This window comes from Leucopleurus acutus (genome assembly GCF_964270905.1).
Source record: "Leucopleurus acutus genome assembly, chromosome: 2".
NCBI classification, from domain to species: domain Eukaryota; kingdom Metazoa; phylum Chordata; class Mammalia; order Artiodactyla; family Delphinidae; genus Leucopleurus; species Leucopleurus acutus.
In genome coordinates, this window is record NC_139143.1 from 79764697 (window position 1) to 79788158 (window position 23462).

Below are 23462 nucleotides of genomic sequence, written 5' to 3' on the forward strand. Positions count from 1 at the left end.
ATGGCACCTTCAGCATCTTCCCTGGGATCCCAGCCCAAGCCAACCCTAGCTCTCTGATTCCAGCTCCAGTCCAGCCCCAGCTGACCTTCTCTGTCCACTGCTCCTAAAAACTGGGTGGGTGGGTGGGTGTTGGTGGGGTGAAGACTGGATGATTTTAACCAGGGAAGAGTGTTTTGAGTCCAAAGTTAGTCATCTCCCGGTTGGTGCTGTGTGTGCTAAGGTGGCCCTGAGTGAGATGCTAGGAGAAGCATGAGGGATGGTAGAGATTAAAGACTTTCCCACAAGGTCCTCTCTGACTCATCCCCTGACCCCGCCCCCCATCATCACCTTCTTTCCCAGAGAGAGGGAGGTGCAGGCTGAGTCAGAACTCTGAGTTCAAGTTCTATTTGTGTGGTCTTGGATAGGTTACTTAGCTTCTTTAGGTTGTTTCCTCTGTTAGAAAATCATGAATGATAATGATGATAATAGTACCTACCTCACTACCTAGATATTATAGCTTAAAATCATCATCATCATCATCACAGGATTTCCCCAGGGAATGCAGCTTTTCTTGTGGCAATAGTGGCGCCCGTGGCGGCCGTGCCCCACTGCAGCCCCTTTTACTTTGCGGGGGTGGAGACCTGAGCTGAGCCGGAGTGGGCGGGTGGCTGCTGCTTTGCAAGCTGCTCAGCAAACCACAGACCCAGAGCGTCACAGAGAGAAGGGAACAGCTCATCATTCTGTACTTTTATCCTCTGTCCCTGAACAACCCAGTCCATGCTCACAGTCCCCCAGCTTATCCACCCCACTCGGGCATCATCCTTCTAAATGTGATCCCCAACCCTGTACATCTGGCAGCCACTGCACCTCTCCCCATGCCACCCTCCCTCCCCACCCTAGGGCCAAGCCACCAGTATGGGAATCTTCCCTGTCCCCTCCCGCCATCCCACATCTAACTCTTATTGGAACCGACACATCCTAAGTATTCTCACACTCATCCCTCCTCTCCGCCCCTAGGCTCTGGTCTCACCACCTCGAAGGTGGCAACTGCCTCCTGATTGGCCATCCTGCCTGTCTCCCCCCAGCCGGCCCCAGTCCTTCACAGTGATCTCACCAGGTTACCCGTGGTTGAGGTTAAAACCTTTTCAGGGCTTCTCGCTGCCTGGAGGGCAAAGGCCCCAAATTAACCACACGGCCACCTCCTTTGCCCCCTCCCCCCTCCTCCTCCAGTTCATCACGCCTCTCTACCCGGATCGCACTCTATGGTTCCCACGTCTGTCCTCCAACGTGCCCATCGGCTTCCTGAGGACAGGGCTCCACATTAGTCATTTTTGATTCCTTCACAATATTTATTTAGTGCCTATGGTGCACCTGGCACTCAATAAGTGCTTTCTAAATTATTTGAATAAATTACTGTGGAAACCACGACCCAAAGAGGTGAACTGACTAGTCCAAGGTTGCATAGAGAGACAAGGCTCTTTGTTCAATGCTTTTCCCATGCTACTTGCCTCCCCTTAACCCCTCCCTCAGGATGTAGAATGAGGAGTCCAGCTGGCCTGCTGTGGATGTGAGGGACAGGAGAAAGCTGCAAAACAAAGCCAGCCCCATCATCCCTCCAGCCGGGAGAGGAGAAAACGAAGAGAGAAGGAACATTTCTGCCTCCCAGACCCAGCTCCAGCTCCAAGCCTCCCTCACGGGGATGGGGAAAAGCAGCATGGAAAGGGAGGGTCCAGCCAGTACCCAGAGCTCTCAGGCCAAAGCCAGACTTCCCAGGAGGGGTCCCTGGGCCCGCTCTCTGCTCTGTTGATCGCTTCCTCGGCACCCGCTCTCTCCCTCTCTCTATGTCTCCAGATCTCTCGGTACAGAGCTTCCCAAAGTTGCCGTCTCTCTTACCATCTGGTCTCCAACCTACTCACTTCCTTCTTCCCGTCTCTTTTCTTGTTGTCAAAAGACTTGTGACTCCTTGCTGACGTTACTCCTTGCCACACATGTCCAGCAGGACCCATCTAGTCCTGGAAGTGGAGGGGAAGAGAGAAGGGGGACAGGGAGATTAAAAGGAGGGGTCAAGTTAGGGATAGGGCAAGAGTGATGCCCTGCCCCTGCCCTAGCCTCCGTATTATGAGGCAAAGAAGTGAGAGGTAGGGGAGGTAACAAAAAAGGACAGCTTGAGATCTCTCTGACCACTGCCTGCAATGACATTCTGTTGGGTCTCCCTCTCCTGTCCCTTAAGCACACTTTGGCAGACCCGCCCCGAGGCTTCCTTCTCCTCTGCAGGACAGAGGAGGAGACAGGGGTGAGTGCCACTTACCCAGGGCTACAGTCAGCCTTCCTCAGATGCAGACCTCCCCTGGGGGTGGTGATGCCCAAAGCTTGCTCCCCATGGGGGGCTCCTTTCACAGAGTCCTCTTGGCACACAGAACCTCGCCTATCCCTCCCTGTGGCCCCCTCTATTTCCAGCCATCCTTCTCCAGTGTCTGTGTCTCAGTGAGGCCCAGATGAACAAACCCTGTCCCCTAAAAGACAGCTGCCCAGAGGTGGGACACCAACGTGCCCTTCATGCGGATGCCCGGCCTTGAGGAGTCATCCCCTTGGAAGTCCCCACCCACTCGCCTCAGTAGGCATCACCCTTCCCCTCGGAGCAGAGGAGGGGAAGCCGCAGCCTGCCCTCCAGGGCTGGCCACCCTGCAGTCCAATGCTGCGGTGTACAACCTCTTTGCACTCCGCCTGCCTTCTCTCCTGGGGACTGGGGCAGGGGTGAAGCCTTGCAGGCGAGTCTGGCAACTTTCTTTAGGATATGTATGGTGCGCAGAGGCTATTATCTTTTAGTTTCGGAACTTAGCTGCAGTCCTGAGACATGAGTAGATGCAGAAATTCTTCATCAACCATGATTCCAAGTTGCCTTACCATCTGCTCATCTTCCTCTGGGATCAATTCCAACATGCCAAGGTCCCTCTTAAAATACTGTGTCCAGAACAATACTCCAAATGCGGAAGGGCAAAGGGAATGTCACCACCCCTGATCTGGACGCCCTGCATCTATGAATCACTTATATCCTTTCTACTCTTTTAAGTGGCCACATCACAGTGTTGGTTCATAACAAGCTTGTGGTCCGCTAAAACCCCCAGGTCTTCTTCACTAGATAGGCTTTATTCTTTTCTCTTCTTATGCTGTTGATTTTTTTTTTTTGGAAACCGAAAGCAGAATTTTACATTTATCCCTATTAAATGTCATCTGGTTCATTTTTTTTCCTATTCTGTCAAACCCTCTCATTTCTTGCATAACATGTAGATTTGATCAATATGGCTTCTATGATTTCATCCAAGTCTTTAATAAAAACTTGTGATCTTCAGACCAAGGACAGAACCCTGAGGGCCCACAGAACCCTCTTCAGCTTTCTCATGGACATCTCTGGGGATGGCTACTGAACTTTGTATCCACCCAGTGTAGTATCACACAGTCCATGTGTCCTGGCCAGGCACAGGGACATAAGAATGCAGGCAAAGGCCTCATAAAAATCCCAGTAACAGGGCTTCCCTGGTGGCGCAGTGGTTGAGAGTCCGCCTGCCAATGCAGGGGACACGGGTTCGTGCCCCAGTCCGGGAAGATCCCACATGCCACGGGGCGGCTGGGCCCGTGAGCCATGGCCGCTGGGCCTGCGCGTCCGGAGCCTGTGCTCCGCAACGGGAGAGGCCACAACAGTGAGAGGCCCGTGTACCACAAAAAAAAAAAAAAGAAAAAGAAAAAAAAGAAATCCCAGTAACAATGCAACCCCCCGAGGGAGGAGAGGACACCTGGCCCCCCTTGTGCCCATTGAGTGTCCCCTGGTCGCATGGAAGGCCTCATTTTCCTCAGCTTCTCATTGCCTCAAATATCAGTTATCTGTTTAGAATTGTCTGGGCCTTGGTGTCCGCTCCACCAGCTGTGGTTGCTGGGACCCACCTTCTCCTGCCTTAAAAAAAATCAACATCCCACTCTTCTCCAGCATTTCAGATCATCTCTGCCTTCCAAGATTCCCAAAACTCACCAAGAGTTCACGGGAAGGGTTTGCTCTAGCTTGATGGCTTTCATGGTGATGGTCCTCAAAAAGGCTTTGTACAGAGACGTCCCCATACCCGGTCTTCTTTGATGCTCAGAACAAACGCCTGGGGATGGGTAAGTATTAACCTCTTTTACCAAACAGGTAAACTGAGGCTCAGTTGGAGAAGCTACGTGATTTGCCTAAGGTCATTCAGCTAGAAAGTGTAAAAGTCAGACCCAGTACTCTTTGCATGAAACACAGTCCAAATGTCTCCCCTCTGGGTGAGAGTGAGAGGTCCAGGAGGGAAACTCCCCACACCAGTGCCACCCCACATTTCCAGGGGACTGCCCCCCCTTGGAGGAACCCAGGGATCTCAAGTATTCAGCTTCTCTCTCCCCACAGCCAGGAAGAGAAAGAGGAAGGAGAGATGCCAAGTGACCTCCCCTGGACACAACTTTTGCGATGCCCCAGCCCAAACCAAACCGCAGGATTTGTGAGGTAATGTGGGGATGGAGAAGCCTCAGCCTCCCGGTCTGCACTAAGTCTCAGTCAATCCCCCCACTCCACGCCCACTGGCCCCTCCCTTTCTGCTCCACATATGGTAGTGAATTCAAAGTCCAGTTGGCCTGGTGGGATGGCCTCCTGGTCATTGACCCTGCTGTACCCCCTTTCCAGAAAACCTTCTCCATTATCTGTGCTCCCCCAGGTCTCTGTGGATGCCTCAGGTGCTAAGTATTATGATAATATTACCTCCACCACCATTGCGGTTGCCCTCACATTACCAAACTGTGTGCTCCTCCAGGGCTGGGACAGAGTGCTGACACATAGTAGGTCTCAATTAACACTTGTAGAGCTAAATTGGATTTACATGAGCAGAAATTCCTTCCCCAAAGACCCCCCTCAGTCTCATTATCTCTGGCCCTCTCCCTCGGACCCTGCTTCCCCTTTACACTACAAACCCCAAATCCCACCTCCCTCACCACCCAGTTCAAGGACCCCTCCTCCTCCAGAAGGCCTTCCCAGCTACTCCCGCCCTCAGTGAGCTCTTCGTTTCCTGAACTGTGGAACCCTCAAAGGGATGTTTTGAGGATTCAGTCAGATAACGTAAATAAAATGTTGGAACATGATTGGCATATTACAAAGGCTCGATAAATTTGGACTAGTTGTGACAAGAGATGCCTCTTCTTTCTGCTTCCTCTTCTTGGCCCGGTCTGCGAGCCACCAGGGGGCGCCCTCTGCCCAAAAATCGCTGACAACGAGGCCAGGATGGGGTGTCCTTCCCTGCGAACTGGCGGGGCGCGGGGGGGGGCTTCCATTACCTAAAAAGTGGGTATATGAACCTCAGCTTATATGAAAGATGAGTAGAAAGGATGGAGGTGAATAATGGGGAGAACATCCTTTTGCCTGCTTTCTCCGTTTCCTGGTGGAGACTGAGGAAATAGGGTGTGTGTGCATATGGGGTGTTTCCCAGTAGGACACATTTGTTCTTGTGTTCCAGGCAATGTCTCTTCTAACTTCTCTCTGCAATGCTGCCTTCTTCCAGTATTTCAGGAGGGTGAGCCTTCGCTATTTACGAAAAACATGGCCACATCTATTCTTTCAACAGTCCCATGACAGTTCCCTCATCACTCCCATTTTTTGGATGAAGAAACTGAGTCTTAGAGGAATTCAGTAAGTGATAGCTCTCTTGGATGCGCTGAGTAACTGAGACTCGCACCCCCTCGCAGGACTGAATCCCCTGGCACCCCCTCCACAGGCTCAGTTCTGTGTATAATCTGCTTTTATCTGCGGTTCTGACCTTGCCTCACGGCCTCTTCCCCCTGAAAGCCACCATCGGATCGGATTCTCCGGGCATGGCTTCTCCTTGGGTTTCACTCTCCAGCATACCGGGGGCACAGGGACAAAGGCTGCCCTCGTTTCTCTTAACTTTAAGGGGTTAAGGCCTGGGTCCCGCCCCTTTTCCCGCCAGGCTGGCGGGAGTATGAATAGCCTCGCTCCCACTCCCGACTCTCAGTCGCTTCAGCTGCTCCTCGCCCCGCCCCGTCATTGTCCCCATCCGTCTTCTTTACCCTTCCGTCCTAAAAGCTTTGAGAGCTGCTGGCTTCTCCCGGTGCTTCGCCTCTCTCCACCTTCGGTGGGTCAGACGGGCAGGATGGAGGGCTGCTTGGGGGAGGAATCTTTTCAGATGTGGGAGCTCAACCGGCGCCTGGAGGCCTACCTGGCCCGGGTCAAGGCGCTAGAGGAGCAGAATGAGCTGCTCAGCGCGGAGCTCGGGGGTCTCCGGGCACAGGCCGGGGACGCCTCCTGGAGGGCCCGTGCCGACGACGAGCTGGCGGTCCTGCGGGCCCTCGTCGACCAGCGCTGGCGGGAGAAGCGCGCGGCCGAGGTGGCGCGCGACAACCTGGAAGAAGAGGTGGAGGGCGTGGCGACCCGGTGCCAGCAGCTGCGGCTGGCCCGGGAGCGGACCGCGGAGGAGACGGCCCGCAGCCGGCGCGCGGTCGAGGCCGAAAAGTGCGCCCAGGCCTGGCTGAGCACCCAGGCGGCGGAGCTGGAGCGCGAGCTGGAGGCTCTGCGCGCGGCGCACGAGGAGGAACGCGCGGGCCTGAACGCTCAGGCTGCCTGCGCCCCCCGCGGCCCCGCTCCGCCCCGCGGGCCCCCCGTGCCGGCCCCCGAGGTTGAGGAGCTGGCGCTGCGGCTGGGCGAGGCGTGGCGCGGGGCAGTGCGCGGCTACCAGGAGCGCGTGGCGCACATGGAGACGTCGCTGGGCCAGGCCCGCGAGCGGCTGGGCCACGCGTTGCAGGGCGCCCGCGAGGGTCGGCTGAAGCTGCAGCAGCTCCAAGCGGAGCGCAGCGGCCTCCAGGAGCGCAGGGCCGCGCTGGAGCAGAGGTTGGAGGGCCGCTGGCAGGAGCGGCTGCGGGCTACTGAGCAGTTCCAGGTGAGGAAGCCTGGGGGCCTGGGCAAGACAAGGCTTCAGGAAGTCCCGTTGGGGATCAGAGACCTGGGAGAGGGAGTGGGAAGTGGGGGGTGTGGTGGCTGCAGGTTCAGGGGCCACTTCTTATAAAACCATGCCTGGTGCCACTGCCCTAGACTTTCACAGCTCTGTGTAGTGTAGGGCTGGAATGATGGAGGTTCAGACCTCAAAGCACACCCCCTCGAAGGGCAGACAGGCACAAGACGCTGCAGCGGCCTCCTCACTGTCTAAATGGCACGTTCGCACCCTGATGGCCCCTGGACCCCTCTCTAGGCCCTGCCGTTGCTCAGAAGATGCTCAGAACTTTCCCTCTCAGGGCTGATCTGATGGTCTGGCCACTCAGGAGTCTCCAAGTTCCCAGCTGCCCTCCTCCCCCCCCCGGCAGGAGAGGGTGAGGGGCCCTGGGTGGGGAGCCGCCGGCCCTTCTCTCCCTTGTCTGGGCTTTTCGGCTCCCGAGCACATTCCAGAGGCCTGGGACAGCTGCTCCCCCTCACACTGCGCAGATGCGACCAGCAGCTGAGAAAACAGCCTCCTGCCTGGGCCAGACAGAGGTCTCACCATGACACCCCCCCCTTCAGAGGAGAAAGATTCCAGAACATGTGGGAAGTGGAGGGGGTGGGGGCCTAGCATGGGGAGCAGGAGACAGTGACTGGGACCCGGGCTGTTTGGCTTCCAATCCTGCAGGCTCCAGGCCTGGTGATTAATTGTTTTTCCTTCTGCTTCCACTTTTTTCCTTCTCCTCCTCTCTGTAAGCCATCTCCTCTCCTCCCTCACCTCCCCCTTCCTGTGGGAGCTGAATTCTGAGCAGCATGTGCTACCATTTAATCAGCATCTTCAGAGGAGGAGCCAGGCCGTGGGAGAGGGCTGAGAGGGGCCACTGTGCTCTTCTCGGGGGCTTCAGGAGGGGTTCTCTGGGCGGGAAGTGGGGTAGGGGAGGCAGGAATCTGCTCTGCAGAGAAGTGAGGGAGCAGAAGATGCTGCTGCAGCAGCCCATGGGGATGCAGGTAAGTTAGCAGAAGGACCCCGTCCCTTCACTGACTGCCTCTGGCTTGCTCTGCAGCTGTCCGTGGAGGCCCTGGAGCAGGAGAAACAGGGCCTACAGAGCCAGATCGCCCAGGTCCTGGAAGGTCGGCAGCAGCTGGCACACCTCAAGATGTCCCTCAGCTTGGAGGTGGCCACATACAGGTACAGGTGGACCCTGACCCATGCAGGCACACAGATGCACACATGCAGGCAGGGGCAGACTCCTGGGCTGAAGAGGCCCAGAGCCACGGGTGGTGGAGGCTCTGCCACCGCTCGGTCCTGTGACTCTAGGCGGATCCCTTCCACACCACGACGTGTGCCGCCTAAGCCCACCTGCTTTCTCGTGGGTTCAGGACCAGAGAAGCGTCCTGTGCTCAGGAGATCCCCCAAGGAGAGGCGATAGAGCTGTGTGGGACAGCCTCAAAGGAGAGGGCTGGACACGTGCGGGTCATCCAGATCCAGAACCTTACCCCAAGGGGCTGAAAAGCCCAGTCTCTGCGTGTGTGCTCACACAGAGGGTGATGTCCTTGAGCAGCCTCGGGAAGAAGGAATTGCAGGTGTGGGCCGGTGGCACTGACTTGCCACCTGACCTGGGCCTCAGTCTCCTTGTCGGGAGGATGGGAGATGGGCTGGGTGACAGCCAAGGTCCCTTCCATCCTGAGTGTCCTGGGGCCTGGCTTCTCTCGAGCCTTGGCCCTGCCCAGCCCTTCTACTGACCACATTCCCCGTTGGCTCAGGAAAGGTTGAGACCAAGGAAGTGCTGCTTCTCTGGCTCTGTGGCCTTGGGCAAACCCAGTTTCTGGGAAACTGGCCTGGTTAGCCAAGGATCCACCGATGAAGCCTGAGGAAGGGGCTTTGCTACTGTGAAGGGCTGCGTACCCCAAGCCTGCAGGGTGGAGCCAGGGCTAGACGGGCTATGAGGACAGTGCCCCCAGAATCCACAGGCAAACAAAAGCAGGGGCCCTGGGACAGGTTAAGGAGGAGAGGGGAGGCCGGGCCCAGAGAGGGAAGGGCGGTGGGGATCTAGGGATGAAGAAGAGAGGGCCTCCACCTCCGTGGGGCACAGAGCTCAGGGGGCATGATGCTGCATCGATCGAGAAGGACAGAGGTGAGACCATAGAAAACACTAACCGGACTCAGAGATCATGAGGAAGAGCACAGAGGAGACAGATGTTCAGGATAACTTGTTGAATTGATTGGTCCTCCCTCCCCCGCAATCGGTCCCCTCCTCCTCAGTCCCCGTGGGGCACTAAGGCAGGGGCATGTACACAAAAACCTCCATTGCCCTGAAAGGCTTGGGATCCAGAGTACTTAGAGATCCCAAGACGAGGGCCTTGACCCCTAAATCAAACCACTGAGGGGAAAGGACTGCGCAGGCTTGACCTGGGTTTTGAGGCATGAAAAGGATTTGGAGAGAGGGAGCTGAATTCATTGGCTTTTGTCTGGAACCAGCTCTGGGGGCCCTGGGGGAGAAGGAGGAGGGAGCCTATCCCATGGGAACGGCCTGAGAATTCCCACTTCCCCTGGGAAGCCCCCTACTCAGACCCTCCAGATGGCAGTGTGGACAAAGGCAGCAATTAGCATGAGAATCGGCCCCCCACACGGAGGATGAGGTCATAGGCCTGGGGTTGGGAGGGGACTAGTCTAAGCAATGTGTGGGTGTGTGTGTACACTGTGTCGACTGTGTGGGAATCTGCTTGTGTGTCTGTGAGTCCAGCTGTGTGTCCCAAATCAGTGTGTGACTCCGTGTGACCAAATGGGTGATATCTGGGGGATGTGACCATGTGATTTCATGTGCAGAGCCAACTATGCGTGTGGCTTTTGTGTGATAGTGGTGAAAATGAAGAGATAGCCTGCCAGGCCAGGGACGCGCATGCTCAGCTGTGACTTTTCCCTGGATGGCTTGCCGGCTGGCCTGTGGGCAGAGGGCTGACCCAGCTTTTCCTCCCTTGTCCCCAGAACCCTCCTAGAGGCAGAGAACTCCCGGCTGCAGACACCTGGCAGTGGTTCCAAGGCTTCCCTCAGCTTCCTGGGTAAGAGGAGGGGCCAAGGTCCCCCCAAAACTTTACCTTTCTTTCCTCTTCACACCCAGAGCGATGCCTTTCCTGAAAAGCAGCAGTCTTAAGTCTTGACACCGTGGTCCTCCACGGCAGCGAGCATACTTAAGAGTATGCTCATACTCCCAGCCCATAAAAGGCAGGAGCAGGACCCTCTTGCCAGAAGTGGTAGCTGTTCCCCTGCCCCACCCCCAACCTGTATGCGCTGTTCCCCTGCCCCACCCCCAACCTGTATGCGCTGACACCGTTTCTTCCCCTCTACCTTTCCAGACCCTAAGCTGGAGCTGCATTTCCCTGGGACCCCAGAGGGCCGGCGTCTGGGACCTTTGCTTTCTGTGCTGAGCCCTACTCCCCTCTCCTCACCTTTGCCTGATACCCTTGAAACACCTGTGCCAGGCTTCCTGAAGAGCCAGGAACTCCTTCAGGGCCATGCCCCCACCTCGGCCAGCACCCCAATTCCGCCCACACCTCAGGCTCCCCACCCTGCCACAGATGCCAAGATCAGAGCCCAGGATGCCCCTCTCTCCCTGCCCCAGCCACAGGTTGGGATGCAACAGGTTCCAGAAGCGGTGTGGGCTGAAGCCAAGGTGGCCATCCCTGCCAGCGTCCTGCCAGGACCAGAGGAGCCTGGGGGCAAGGAACAAGAGCCCAGTCCAGGCCAGTCCTCTGAAGATCATGCCTCCCTGGCTCCAGCCCTCAGCCCTGACCATCCCAGTTTAGAGGCCAAAGATGGAGAACCCAGTGGGTCTAGAGAGTCCAGCAGATTCCAGGAGGAAGGGGAAGGACAAATCTGGGGGCTGGCAGAGAAAGAAACAGCTGTAGAGGTCAAAGTAATAAGCAGCTTGCAGCAGGAAACATGGCAAGAAGAGGGGGATCTGGACATGAAAGAAATCCAAGACTCCCCGGGTCCTTTGGAAAAAGAAACTCTGAAGTCTCTGGAAGAGGAGATTCAGGAGCCACTGATTTCTCTGGAAAAACAGCGCCATGAGACGATGAGATCTCTAGAGAAGGAGAATCAGGAATCTCTGAGGTCTTTGGAAGAAGAGAACTTAGAAACACTAAAAACTCTAGAAAAGGAGAATCAAGAGTTATTGCAGTCTTTAGAAGGAAAGGAGATGGAGGTAATGAGACCTCTAGAAAAAGAGACTCTAGAACTACTTAAGCCTATAGGAAAAGAGGACCCACAGACATTGCAATCACTAGAAAAGGAGAGTCAAGGAATAATGAGGTCTCTTCAAGGAAATGTAGGAGCATTTTTATCTCCGGGAAAGGAAAATCAAGAATTAGTGAGGTCTCTAGAAGAGGAGAACTTTGCGTCATTGAGAGCTCTAGAAAGGGAAAGGCAAGAGCCACTGAGATGTCAAGAAGTAGAGAACCAGGAAGCATTGAGACCCTTAGCAAAAGAGACTCTAGAGCCACTGAGATCTCTAGAAGAAAAAGACCAGGAGACACCAGGACCTCTAGGAAAAGAGAATCAGCCACTGAGGTCTCTAGAAAAAGAAGACCAGATGACATTGAGCCCTCTAGAACAGGTGACACCAGAGGCACTAAAGTCTCTTGGAAAAGACCAGGAGATAGTTAGACTTCTCGAAAAAGAGAATCAAGACTTATTAAGGTCCCTAAATGAAGAGAGTGTAGAGGCAGTGAGATCTTTAGGAACAGAGACTCTAGAACCACTAAAGCCTACAGGAGAAGAAAACCTGGAAATGTGGAAACCTCTAGAAAAGGAAAGTGAAGAACCACTGGGGTCTGTGGAAGGGAACCAAGAGACACTGAGACCCCTAGAAAAGGAGACGCAGAAATCACTGAGCTCTCTGGGAGGGCAGAGTGTAGAGGATGTGAGATCTCCAGAGGAGGTAGACAAGGGAAGTCAAAGGTATCTGGAAGAGGAAGAGAACGTGGAGAAGGGAGAGAATTCAGAGCCACCGAGGTCCCTGGAGGAGGAGGGACAGGAGCTGCCACTCTCTGCACATCTGCAGAAGTGGGAAGATACGGTGCAGGGGGGTCAAGAACTGGATCAGGAAACGCCCCCTGGGAGACCTGAAGTGGACAGTGCGGACGAGGCAGAGATGGAACCTAGGGAATGGGATAGCTTCGCTGGGAAGGGGGAGGCTGTAGACCGGGGGGAGCTGCAGCTGACGGCCACAGGCCAGGCCTGGAGCCCAGGTGAGGGGCAGCCAGGGAGCTCCGCGCCCAAAGAGCAGAGGGTCTCAGCTGAGGGAGCCAGTGGGGTGGGAGGCACTGAGGGCCTCCAGGACCCTGAAGAGCGGCCAGACCAGGTGGGGACCCCGGGCCTCCCAGCTCCCCAGGGAATGTCAGAGGTGCTAGAGCCAGTGTTGGAAGGTGAGGATGTGGCCCCCAGCGATGGCCGAGCCTCCCCAGAGGTCACCTTGGGCTTAGAGACTGCAGGAGCGGAACAGGGACCGGAGCAGAAGGCGGTAGGGCTGGAGGACCCAGGCGGCCTGGCCAGAGAGGAGGTGATGGGGCCACCCCTGGGGGAGGAAGGTTTGGAGGCAAAGAGGGTGCAGGGCTTGGAAGGGCCCAGAAAGGAGCTGGAGGAGGCAGCTGCTCTGGAGCCAGAGCTCTCCACACTGCCCAGGAAGAGCAGAGACCCGCTGGACACTGCCAGGGGCTGGGAGGAGTCTGAGCCTGAAGCCCCTGAGGAAGCAGAGGAGATGTTCCCTGCCGAGACCTCGTGCTGCGATGGAAGTGACACCCCTCAACCCAGGCCCTTGAGCTCCGAGGGAGCAAAGGAGGACGCCAAAGCAGTGCTGGGGCCACCCAGCCCACGGCCCACTGAGTCCTGCTCACCCATCCCAATCCCTGAAGATGCCCCTGGGCCCCAGCCCCTGGCTGAGGGTAGCCAAGAGGCTAGCTGGGGGCTGGCAGGCAGGGCTGAGGTCCTGGGAAAGGTGGAGGGTGAGCAGGAGGATATGGGCTCCGGGGGAATCCCTGAAGACCTCTCGGAGGAGGGGGAGGAGAGCAGAGAAGAGAGTGAGGCTGATGAGCTAGGGGAGACCCTTCCCGACTCCACTCCCCTGGGCCTCTACCTCGGGTCCCCTGCTTCCCCCAAGTGGGACCTGGCTGGAGAGCAGAGGCCCTCCCCTCAAGAGGAGACTGGAAAGGAAGGCTGGGGCCCTGCAGTCCTGGCCTCTGAGGGCCTTGGGGCCCATCCCTCAGAGGAGGAGGAGGGGGGAGATGAGGAGGAACGTGGCCATGACTCTGAGCTGTCGGAAGAATTTGAGGACTTGGGGACTGAGGCTTCTCTTCTTCCTGGGGTCCCTGGGGAGGTGGCAGAACCTCCGGGCCAGGTGCCCCCGTTGCTACTGGAGCCTGCAGTCTGGGATCCGGATGGGGAATCGGATGGATTTGCAGATGAGGAAGAGAGCGGGGAGGAGGGAGAGGAAGAAGATGAAGAAGGGGAGAGGGGGCCAGGGGCAGGGCGGTGGGGGGCAGGGCCCTCTGTGGGCAGCCTCCCGGCCCTGAGTGGCCCTCAGAGAGGGAACCTCCTGGGGTCTGAGACCATGGATGTCAGTGTCCCCTGGGATGATGGCTTGAGGGGTGCGGCATCTGACGCCCCCATGACCGCCCTGGAGACTGAGTCCCAGGACAGCACGGAGGCCTCAGGATCAGAGGAGGAGTCTGATGCTGTTCCCCTGGAGAGGGAGGGCCAAGTCCCTGGCCCTCTGGGGACCCTCAGTGCGGTGGAGGACACGGGCTTGGAGGTAGGGGACACCCTTGGTGTCAATGGCCAGGGCCCCAGCCTGAAGGAAGAGTTGGAGCATGTGAATGGGGGTGTGGTGAACGGGCTGGAGCAGTCTGAGGGAGTAAGACAGGGGAAACCGGGGCCCCCTGAGGGTGACCAAGGGAGCCCCTTGGAGGAGGAGGAGGAGGGGGGTGCCCTGAAGACCCCGTGGGCAGGGGCTCCGCTTCACCTGGGCCAAGGCCAGCTCCTGAAGTTCAGTCAGCGAGAGGGAGATGCAGACTCCTGGTCCTCAGGGGAGGACTAGAGGAAGAGCACCCCCTCCTGCACTGAGGTCTTGGGCGGGGGGGTATCCCCAAGCCCCTCCCTGCTCGGAGGCAGCACCCTTAACTTATCTCTTGACCCGTGGTTTCTGTCCGAGAGGCCTGGCTAGCCGAGGTGAAATGGGTGTGGCAAAGGGACCCGTTCCAAGAATGCAGGCTCTGGGAATAGAAACCAGCCCCTTGGACCCTGCTAAGGGGGACATCCGGCCTGCACTGTCCCACGAGGCTGAAGCCAACTGAATCTCTGTAGGACTAGGCCCCCCCTTTTCCTTGCACTCCCTTTCCTCCCCATCCCATCAGCTGGAAAAGGCCAGGGGCCCAGTGGCTCCTCCATGGGGAGGGGGCCGTGGTGGTCCATGCACCAGGGCTCACCAGCTCTGCCCTTCTTCACTGCACCCTCATGGGATGTCTGGCTGATGGCTAATGGGGGTGAGGGGGTGCTCCTATGTCCTGACCCCCCATATGCCTGCCATGTTGTAGCCCCATCTGGCTTTTCCCTGCCTGAATAAAGTAATGCCTCCGCCTATAAAGTCTGGACTCTTCCTTCTTCAATTCAGGGGGGCCTCAGGGCTGACACAGAAGCAGAGGAGACTGGGAGAGGAAGCAGGAGATGCTAGTGTGAGGGAGGGGCTGCCTCCTGAGGAGAGGAGGACCTGGAAGGCCTCATGGGGGAGACACAGCAGACAGATGAAGGCTGCAGGCAGCAGTGCTGGAGACCTGGGGAGGGAGGGGGGTGTTGTTTGACCAGGGAAGGAGGGCCAGCCCCTGTGGCCTTGGCGCCTGCAGAAGTCAGGCCTGTCATCATCTCTGCCCACAGCGCTGATTACAGGGATTAAGCCTCGGGGCCACACTCCCCCGCGCATGTCCTCCCTGCTGGCCCCTCAGTGCCGCCAGCGTAATAAGCCCCCTTGCCCCCAAACCCAAACAATTGTATGGCCTTGGCGTCTGCTCAGACTGGCTGGGTCAGAGCTGGGTAAGGGAAGAGGGAGGCCTATTCTGTCTCAGTCTGGCTGTGTGGCCTCAGGTCAGTGTTTAATCTCTCTGAACCTCAGATTCAGCCGCACAGCGAGGGATGCTGGGCCAGGTGACGGCGGGGCCTCCCAGGGCAGGGAGATCAGGAGGAAGGCTGGGGAAAGCCGGAGGGCTACAGTTTAGATCTTCGGTAGGACTTCCCTTCCATGCTAAAGCAGGAGACAGAGAAGACAGGAAAGTGGAGGTGAGGCCGGGATAGACTGAAGCTGTCAGGGGTGAAACAAAAGAGCGAGGGGGTGTGCTGATAACGGGTTAGATCGGGGGTCCACCCAGCCACAGCTTCTTCCCAAGAGTACCCCCCTTCCCAGGAGTTCTCTGGGTCCCTGTGTAGGGCAGGGTGACACCCCCCTTCCCAGGGGTTCCTGGATTAGGCGGGGCTTGAAGGCCTTGAAGTCAGGATACCCAAATAGAAACCACTCCCCAGCTCAGCTCTGCAGGGAAGGAAGAGCCGGCGACACCTCTAAATATCCTGGGTGGGGGTGGGGCAGGGGCTGACAGACAAATGTTCCACGTCTGGGGACAATCCCAAGGCCGGGGGCAGGCCCTTCCTTTCCTCGGGCCCAAGGCTGAGGGCAGGGGAAGATGAGAAGATGAAGTCTCAAGCCCTCTGACCTCAACTCATCCTCTGGCCAAGGAGGGGTGGACAGAGGCCCCCTGACAGAACCTCACTGTCTGTTTCTCTGCCCATGCCTTTCTCCTCCACCTAAGAGTCTTTGCATTAGGTACCCAGGCCCCCTCCTCTGCCCTTGGGGTCCAGGATGCTGGCAGCCCTCCTGGCAGCCCAAGCCTCCACGATCCTTCCTGTACTCACTGCTAACAAGGCCATGTCTGCTCCCGCCAGGCTGTGGGCCAGCACACTGGCCCGAGCAAATAAGGCCCACTCCCTGCTCCTCTAATGGGACAGAGGAGACCTGTGCTTGATCTCCCCAGGCCCTCGGGCACCCCCACCTGGACGGGGGACCAAGGACAGAGGCCAAGCCAAGCAGTCCTTCCCTGTGTCTGGTGCCCATCCTGACCCCCACACCAAGATCCCTGGTCCCCTGCAGAATTACCCAAACTAGCCATTTCTGCCAACAATCCCAAAGAGGTGGAGGGACATCAGTTAGACAGAAGCGAAGACTTTCTAAAAGACGCATACGGTGGGTGGCGTGTTCTCTTTGGCAATGGTAGTCCATCTGTGCAGCAAGAGAAATGAGGGTTGGACAGTAACAGGGACTGTCAGATGTCTACAGGGCATCTCCTATGCGCCATGGACCATGCAGGTGCTGGGAGTCCAGGGTTCCTGGCCCCGAGAGCTCTACCTTCTAACCGAACAAGGGCTTCTGAGTGGAAATCATATTTGAAAACAGAGAAGGGCAGGAGGTTATGGGAGCATAGAGCAGGGGCCCCACCTGATCTGGGCTGGGGATGGCTGGGAGGAGGAGGAGGTCAGGGATGGCTGCCCTGGGAACCTGAAGCATGAGCAGGAGCTGACCTGCCTGGTGAAGAGGAGGGAGGAGGAGGGAGGAGGAGGGAGGAGGAGGGAGGAGGAGGGAGGAGGAGGGAGGAGGAGGGAAGAGGAGGGAGGAGGAGGGAGGAGGAGGGAAGAGGAGGGAAGAGGAGGCGGAGGAAAGGATTCTAGTCAGAGGGAACAGCAGGTGCAAAATCCTGGGGCAGGAAGAGAAGTCTGGGCATTTGAGGAACAGAATGTAGGCTTGTGTGGCCAGAAGGCAGAGAATGAGGGGTAAAGTGTCCACAATAAGACTAGAGAGGCACTGGGGGCCAGTGGGCCAAGGCCTAGCCAAGCAGCCAAGCAATATGGATTTCATCCTAAGGGAAATGAGGAGCTTTGAAGGGTTGTAAGTAGTGAGATGACATGACCAGGTTTGCATTTTAAATAGAACCTCTGGCTGCTGTGTGAGAGTGGATTGGGGTAGGTAGGTGGGCTTCAGGGAGGCTACTGCAGCGGTCCAGGTGGGGGACAAGGGTGGCAGTGGGAAGGAGAGGAGGCAGGTAAGGGAAGCACAGTCTCAGGCCTTGGTGACCCACTGTGGGAGATGGAGTGGGAGTGTGGCAGTAGGGGCAGCTGGGAGTCGGTGGTCCCATCTTCTGAGCTGGAGAATCCAGCAGGAAATTGTGACCTCTAGGAGGAGCTGCCCTGGGAGAGGGTGGGTTTGTGGAGCCCAGGAGAGAGGACCAGGTTGGAGAAGAGAATTGGAGGGGTCTGGGGGCCCAAGGGTGCTCAGTAAACACGGACTGAATACATGAATAAATGAATGAATGAACGACTGTGATGAGATCAGACGACAGGAAGCACTTGGGAGGGTGGAGTCCCAGGGGAGGGAATGAGGAGGCAGCACCCTCCACGTCCCCCCCATCCCAGCATGAGGACAAGTGGGAGGTTATTCTGGGACCTCCTCTGGGTAAATATAGCCTCTGAACGGGGTGGGGGTAGGATGGGGGGGCTGGAGGTGACTTCCTCAGTTTGCTTGGGGCACTTCCTTATAAGGCTGTGCAGGCCCAGGCGCCTGGGAGGGTGAGGTCAGGGGCTGAGCTCTCCATTCAGCCCAGCCTGATGCTGTCCCCGTTGCTGCTGCTGCTGCCGCCAGAGGCTCAGAGGAAATCAAAGGCCTTGGCTTTGGGTTCTGGCCAAGGAGCTCAGAGTGCGGCCTCTTAAAGGGCCCCCTCAGCCTCACGTCTATGCAGGAGCCCAGTCCAGGGGTGGGAGGGGGTGTTCTTCCAGGGTCCTCTCAGAAGGTGATGCTGGGGGCCTCGGTTTTCCCATCTGCACAATACTGCTCGGACTGGATCATTCCCTGCTGCTCCATGCAGCTAGGAGATGCTGCCGTCTAACCTGTATCCCTCCCACTGCAGGGTCTATGCTTCTTGCTCTGGCCTCTTGAGATCAAAGACTCAGAGTTCATTCATTGCTTCCAAAGGCCCTGGTCTCTCAGCTCCCCTAGTTTCCCCCTCTCGACCCCTCCTTGGGGGACCAGCTGCTGCCACTTGACCCTGTGGTGTCACAGCTGCTGTCAGAAATGCCATCCTTGTCAGGCAAGGATGGAGGAATGTGATTTAATTTCAGCTGGAATGTGCCCTCTGGGGCTGCCCCTAGAAAGGGGAGGGAATGGAGACTAAGCCCACCTAAGCCCAAGAAACCCAAGAGGGCTCTGGGCTTGGCAACAGGCCCCTGGGTCCCTGTGAGGCCACCCCAGCCCACAGGGGATGGTAAGTTCCAGGACAGTGCTGCAGCAGGATGGATGGAAGTTAGACAGGAGGGTCTTCCTAGGAGGTGGGAAAAGAGAAGGTGTCACGTGAATGCAGCTCCAGCAGATAAAGAAAAGACCCAGGGACCCGTTCCCGAGTCCTCAGGCCCACCTTAAAAAGACAAAGGAGAGTCTCAAGTGAGCCACCAGGGAAGGGACTTTTTGGCTCAGGGGCAGGAAAAGGGACAGAATGGCCTCAGGTGAGGGTCCACGGAGTCTGCGACCAGAAGCAGAGGAAAACACGGCCCTCTCTGTTTCCACTCTCATGATCCGAAGATCCCATATCCACGTCTCCATCCACCCTGGGGGCCCCTCTCCCCTCTCTTTCTAATACAGCACTGGCACACCTAGATCATGTCTCTTCTCCAACAATTCAGAAGCAGTAGACTCTGCCTCCCACTCCCCACTCTTTCCCCAGCCCCATTAATCCAGGGTCTCCAATGTGGACATCCCTCCTGTAACCTAACTCCTGTTTCTCATGCTGTTGCCTCTGACCCCTCTTTCCCAAAGGGGCAGACCTGGGCCCCAGAGTCCCAGGTCCTAGAGCCTCCTTCAGCTTTCTCCTCTTCCAGTCATAAGCTCCCCTTCCCCCAGCCTTTATTCACTCTCCCCACCCCATGACTCAGCTGTGGCACCAGAAATAAACCGAGGCAGGTGCCAGGGGGCCACTGTCGAGGAAGCACCTCCCAGCAGCTGTGGGCTCCTGCTGACAAGTGGAGCCCCAGGGTCCCAGGAGGGGTGGCTTGGAGAGTTCAATTTTGGGGGTGGGGAGACATCTCGCTGGCTCTGGCTCCCTCCTCCATCCTCCCTGCTAAGGAGAGACACCCCCTCCCTGTCAGCCTCACTCACCACTCACCGACCCACTCTCCTTCCTCATCTCCCCCTTCTCACCTCTCCTCTGTCTTCCACTCTTCCACTTCCTTTCTTCCCTCCTCCCTGGCCCCTTCCCAAGTCCTGAATCCCTTGGTCTCTCCTGGATTCCCTCTTTTTCTATTCACCTCGTTTGCCAGGAAATTCTATGTCAAAAGAGAACTTCAGTTCACCTTGATGGGGATAAAGGCACAGACAGACATTCTTGCCAACGATACTAAGAACCCTTAGATGCCACTTGGGGCCCATAGAACATGGGCCAGCGGTCTGTGGGCTGTTTCTCTTAAGGGCTCAAGTCCAAAGTGGTCAACCAATAGCCTTCCCTCTGTTAACAACTTCTAAAGACCAAGGAAGAATCATCAGGAAATAAACACAGAGGCCACAGGATCTACACACTCAGACGATTAACGAGAGTCTAGAGTCTTTCAGTGGGGAATTTCCTCACATTTTTCTTCCATTTTCCTCTTTTCTTTTCTCTCCTCTCCTTCCCAATCCTTTTCTCCTGCTCTGTCCCTGAATCTTTCAGTTCTCCCTTCCCAGGAGGAAGAAGGCTGCTTTGCAGGAGGCAGACGGGAAGTTAGATCTCAGGAAGGACCTTTAGCCTGGGGAACAGAGGAACCTTTATACCGCCGGGAGAGACAGCACCTGGATCCTCACTCCATGTGGGATCTGACTGCAGCCCCTACGGAAAGCCCTCCCACCCACGGGGGTCTGACAGGCTGAGCATTTTTGGAAGTCTTTGGGAGCTACTGTGTCGCAGAAGGCAGCCAGGACAATGGGGCCCTTTCTCTCCCTGCCCAGGAGACAGGCCCACAGACAGGCTAGGACAAAGGCTTCAGTGAGGTCAGGGCAGTGTGTGGGAGTTATGGGTGGGGGGGTGGGGAGTGGGGGAGGAATGGGGAGGTGGGATGTGGGTAAGAGCAGCCTGGGAAAAACTGGGGACCCTGGCAGGTGGAGGACCTCTGGAAGGCCCATCTCCCTGGGCTCTCAGGCCCCTTTTCAATGCCCAAGCTCCTAACCCAAGCTGGGCCTCCTCTCTCTACATAGAAGGGGAGGAAACCCCCATTCTAGGTATGTGGGAAGGAGGCTGGGAGCTTAACCGTATACCCAGGGCACTCTGCTGTGTCCTGGAGGCAGAGGTAGATACAGCTGTGCCCCTACTCCAGCTGTCCAAAGAGATAGGGATGACACTCCATGAGGGGCTGATTCCCCCTATCCAGACCAAGAGAGGCCACACACACACACACACACACACACACACACACACACACACACTGGTCCAGGGGTTAGATTCTGTGCAGGGTGCTGAGTCATCCCTGGACCAGCTCTCCCTTCCCCAGGAAGTCCAACAAAGCCAGGAGAAGGCTTCCGTTTCCGGCAGCCCTGCCCAAGCAGCTCAGCAGGTGTCAGGGGAACAGGGGGGATTCTAGTTCTTCTGGAACTCTCCTCACCCACAGATCAATGATGGTAGATCCCTGCCTACTGCTGCCGGGAGATTCAGTGAGAAAGCTGATGACAAGGCTGGGAAACAAAAGCCCCTTCCAGCTTACCACCAGAGTCTCTCCAGGAAATCCAACCTGCTACCTAAACTCCATCTCTGTGAGGATATGTTTCTCAGACAACCTCCCTTAAGAACCCAAGGACAGGGCTTCCCTGGTGGCACAGTGATTAAAAAGCCGCCTGCCGGGCTTCCCTGGTGGCGCAGTGGTTGAGAGTCCGCCTGCCGATGTAGGGGACGCAGGTTCGTGCCCCGGTCTGGGAAGATCCCACATGCCGCGGAGCGGCTGGGCCCGTGAGCCATGGCCGCTGAGCCTGCGCGTCCGGAGCCTGTGCTCCGCAATGGGAGAGGCCACAATAGTGAGAGGCCCGCGTACCGCAAAAAAAAAAAAAAAAAAAAAAAGCCGCCTGCCAATGCAGGGGACACGGGCTCAAGCCCTACTCCAGGAAGATCCCACATGCTGTGGAGCAACTATGCCCGTGTGCCACAACTACTGAGCCTGTGCTCTAGAGCCCGTGAGCCACAACTGCTGAGCCCATGTGCCACAACTACTGAAGCCCGCACACCTAGAACCCGTGCTCCACAGCAAGAGAAGCCACCGCAACGAGAAGCCCACGCACCGCAAGGAAGAGTAGCCCCCGCTCACCGCAGCTAGAGAAAAGCCCGCGCACAATACAGACCCAATGCAACCAAAAATAAATAATAAATAATTTAATTAAAAAATAAAAACCCAAGGACAGACACTGCCCCCTCCTCAGCCTTCTCCTCTTCAGATCCCACCTTCAGAGGCCCACTTTGGTCTTGATCCACTTACAATTCCAGCTTAATGCTCTGACATCCCTAAAAGCGCAATGAGTGGGTAATTGCAGGGTAATACAGGATAAAGTGGGGTTCTGCTCTGGCCCCAGGATCATCTTCTTCTTTGCAGCTGCTTAAAAAACAGTCCCACTCCCTAGCCATGCTAGGCTGTGTCGTGTGGAGGTGTGGAGTGTGGGCAGGGCAGAAGGTGGGACAGCAGAGCCTGGGGCGAAGAGAGGAATGTGGTGGTTGGTGACTGGTTGGGAGCTGGGTCTGGGAGGTCAGTGTTGGTGTCTCAGAGACCAGCTGGTTGGGGTTTACATACCTGGAGAAGGCCCAGGATGGGCCTGGGCAGGGATGGCCTGGGAGAGCCCCCAGCTCCCCCCAGCAATCACCTGTCTTTCTCTGTCTTGTCTCACTTGTCTGGGCCTCTTCATATTGCCCTCTCTAAGCTTTTTGCTGCTCTGGGTCTGTCTCCCTATCCCTTAGGTTTATCAGGTTTTACAGACTTCTGCAAAAAGGAGTAAGAACTGCCCATGTGCGTGAATGTGGTGTAACCGTGGGCACAAGCAGAAGTGTGTACACATGACAGTGTGCACACGTGTGTGCATGTGTGTGAACCAGTGTGGTCAAGTGTGAGGATCTGCAGCAGTAAGATTCATCCCCATCAAGAAGACAGCATGCTGACAAAACACTTTACCAGGAGGCACAAGAAGGCACAATTCAGTGGACTGCGATGAGGTACACACACACACACACACACACACACACACACACACACACACACACGCGCGCAGCTGATCATTCTCTCTCCACTATTCAGAGAGTGACCTCATCATCTCAATCTCCGCTGACTCACAGACCCCAGGGCCAGCTCAGCCTGGCCGGAAGTCCTACCTTCCTCCCGCCCCACAGCCCGCAACCCGCTTCCCTTCCCTGGGCTCCTCAGAAAGACAGACCCCAGCGCTCCCTGGCGGTATCCTGGGACTCCTCCAGTTCGGCTCCACTCACGCACGCGCACACGGCACTCTCAGGCTGACGTGTCTGCAGCCGCAGCGCCCTCTGCTGACCACAGCCTATGGGCCTCACAGGTCGTTCCCCAGATCCCTGCCAGCCCTTGTTTCCCCGTTCCTGCATCTCTGCTGCTTCTGCTGAAAGTAAGCCTTCTTGAAGCCTAACCCTCTGCGTTCCCTTCACCCTCACACCCCCTGGGAGAATCCCCCTCTGGGACCTCGGAATGGGGACACCAAAGCACCCACCTCTCTGCCTTCCTCTCCGGGCCCTCAGCCCCTCTACCTCCCCAGACTGAACTCCAGGTCGGCTTAACTGGACACTCTGGGCACTCCAGCGTCTTCCAAATATCCTCATGCTGTTCCCCAACCCCCGTGGGCTTCTTCATTCCATAAACACTTACAGGGCAGCTATTCTGTGCCGGGCACTCATATCGGGCACTGACATCTTGAGGACTTCTCTGATCTTCAGAAGCTAATAAACACAGAAGGTCTATTCATCCTGTGAGGCCCGGCCCAACTCCACTTTTCTCTCTCACACACAGAGGCATCAAACTTGTTTGGGCTCAAATGCAGCTTTATTTCCTGCTGGTTTTACAGGTATTCCACCCTGCGAACCCATTCTCTTGGAAAACCGAGAATGAGTGGGCACAGAGCCCCCCAGGGGAATGGAGAGGACAGGATGGCTGGCAAGGAGAGGGCAGTTGAGGCACTTAGGGACCTACTCAAGGCCCTGAGGGAAAAACCTGATGCCCAGGGTAGGGGTGAGAGAGCCTAAGGCAGGGCTGGAGCTACCCAGGTATTTCACAGAAGCCCCTCCAGGCACTATCACCTGGACTTCAGCTCCACCCCTCTCATTGTCACTCCCTGTGATGGGAAAAGCATGGGTTGGAGGGAGGGTTGGGGGCAGAGCGCAGTGCTGGGGGCCTTGACCC

The 23462-nt window shown here is 56.9% G+C and overlaps 1 protein-coding gene across 1 annotated transcript; it reads left to right on the plus strand.

The window, feature by feature from the left end:
* Nucleotides 1-6134: 6134 nt before the first annotated feature.
* NES (nestin) lies at nt 6135-14058 on the plus strand (the record flags this gene model as incomplete). Its single annotated transcript, XM_082832954.1, has 4 exons — nt 6135-6932; nt 8029-8153; nt 9951-10024; nt 10319-14058. The coding sequence occupies exons 1-4, from the start codon at nt 6150-6152 to the stop codon at nt 14056-14058; spliced, it is 4722 nt and encodes a 1573-aa protein (XP_082689080.1). The 5' UTR covers nt 6135-6149.
* Nucleotides 14059-23462: the final 9404 nt, after the last annotated feature.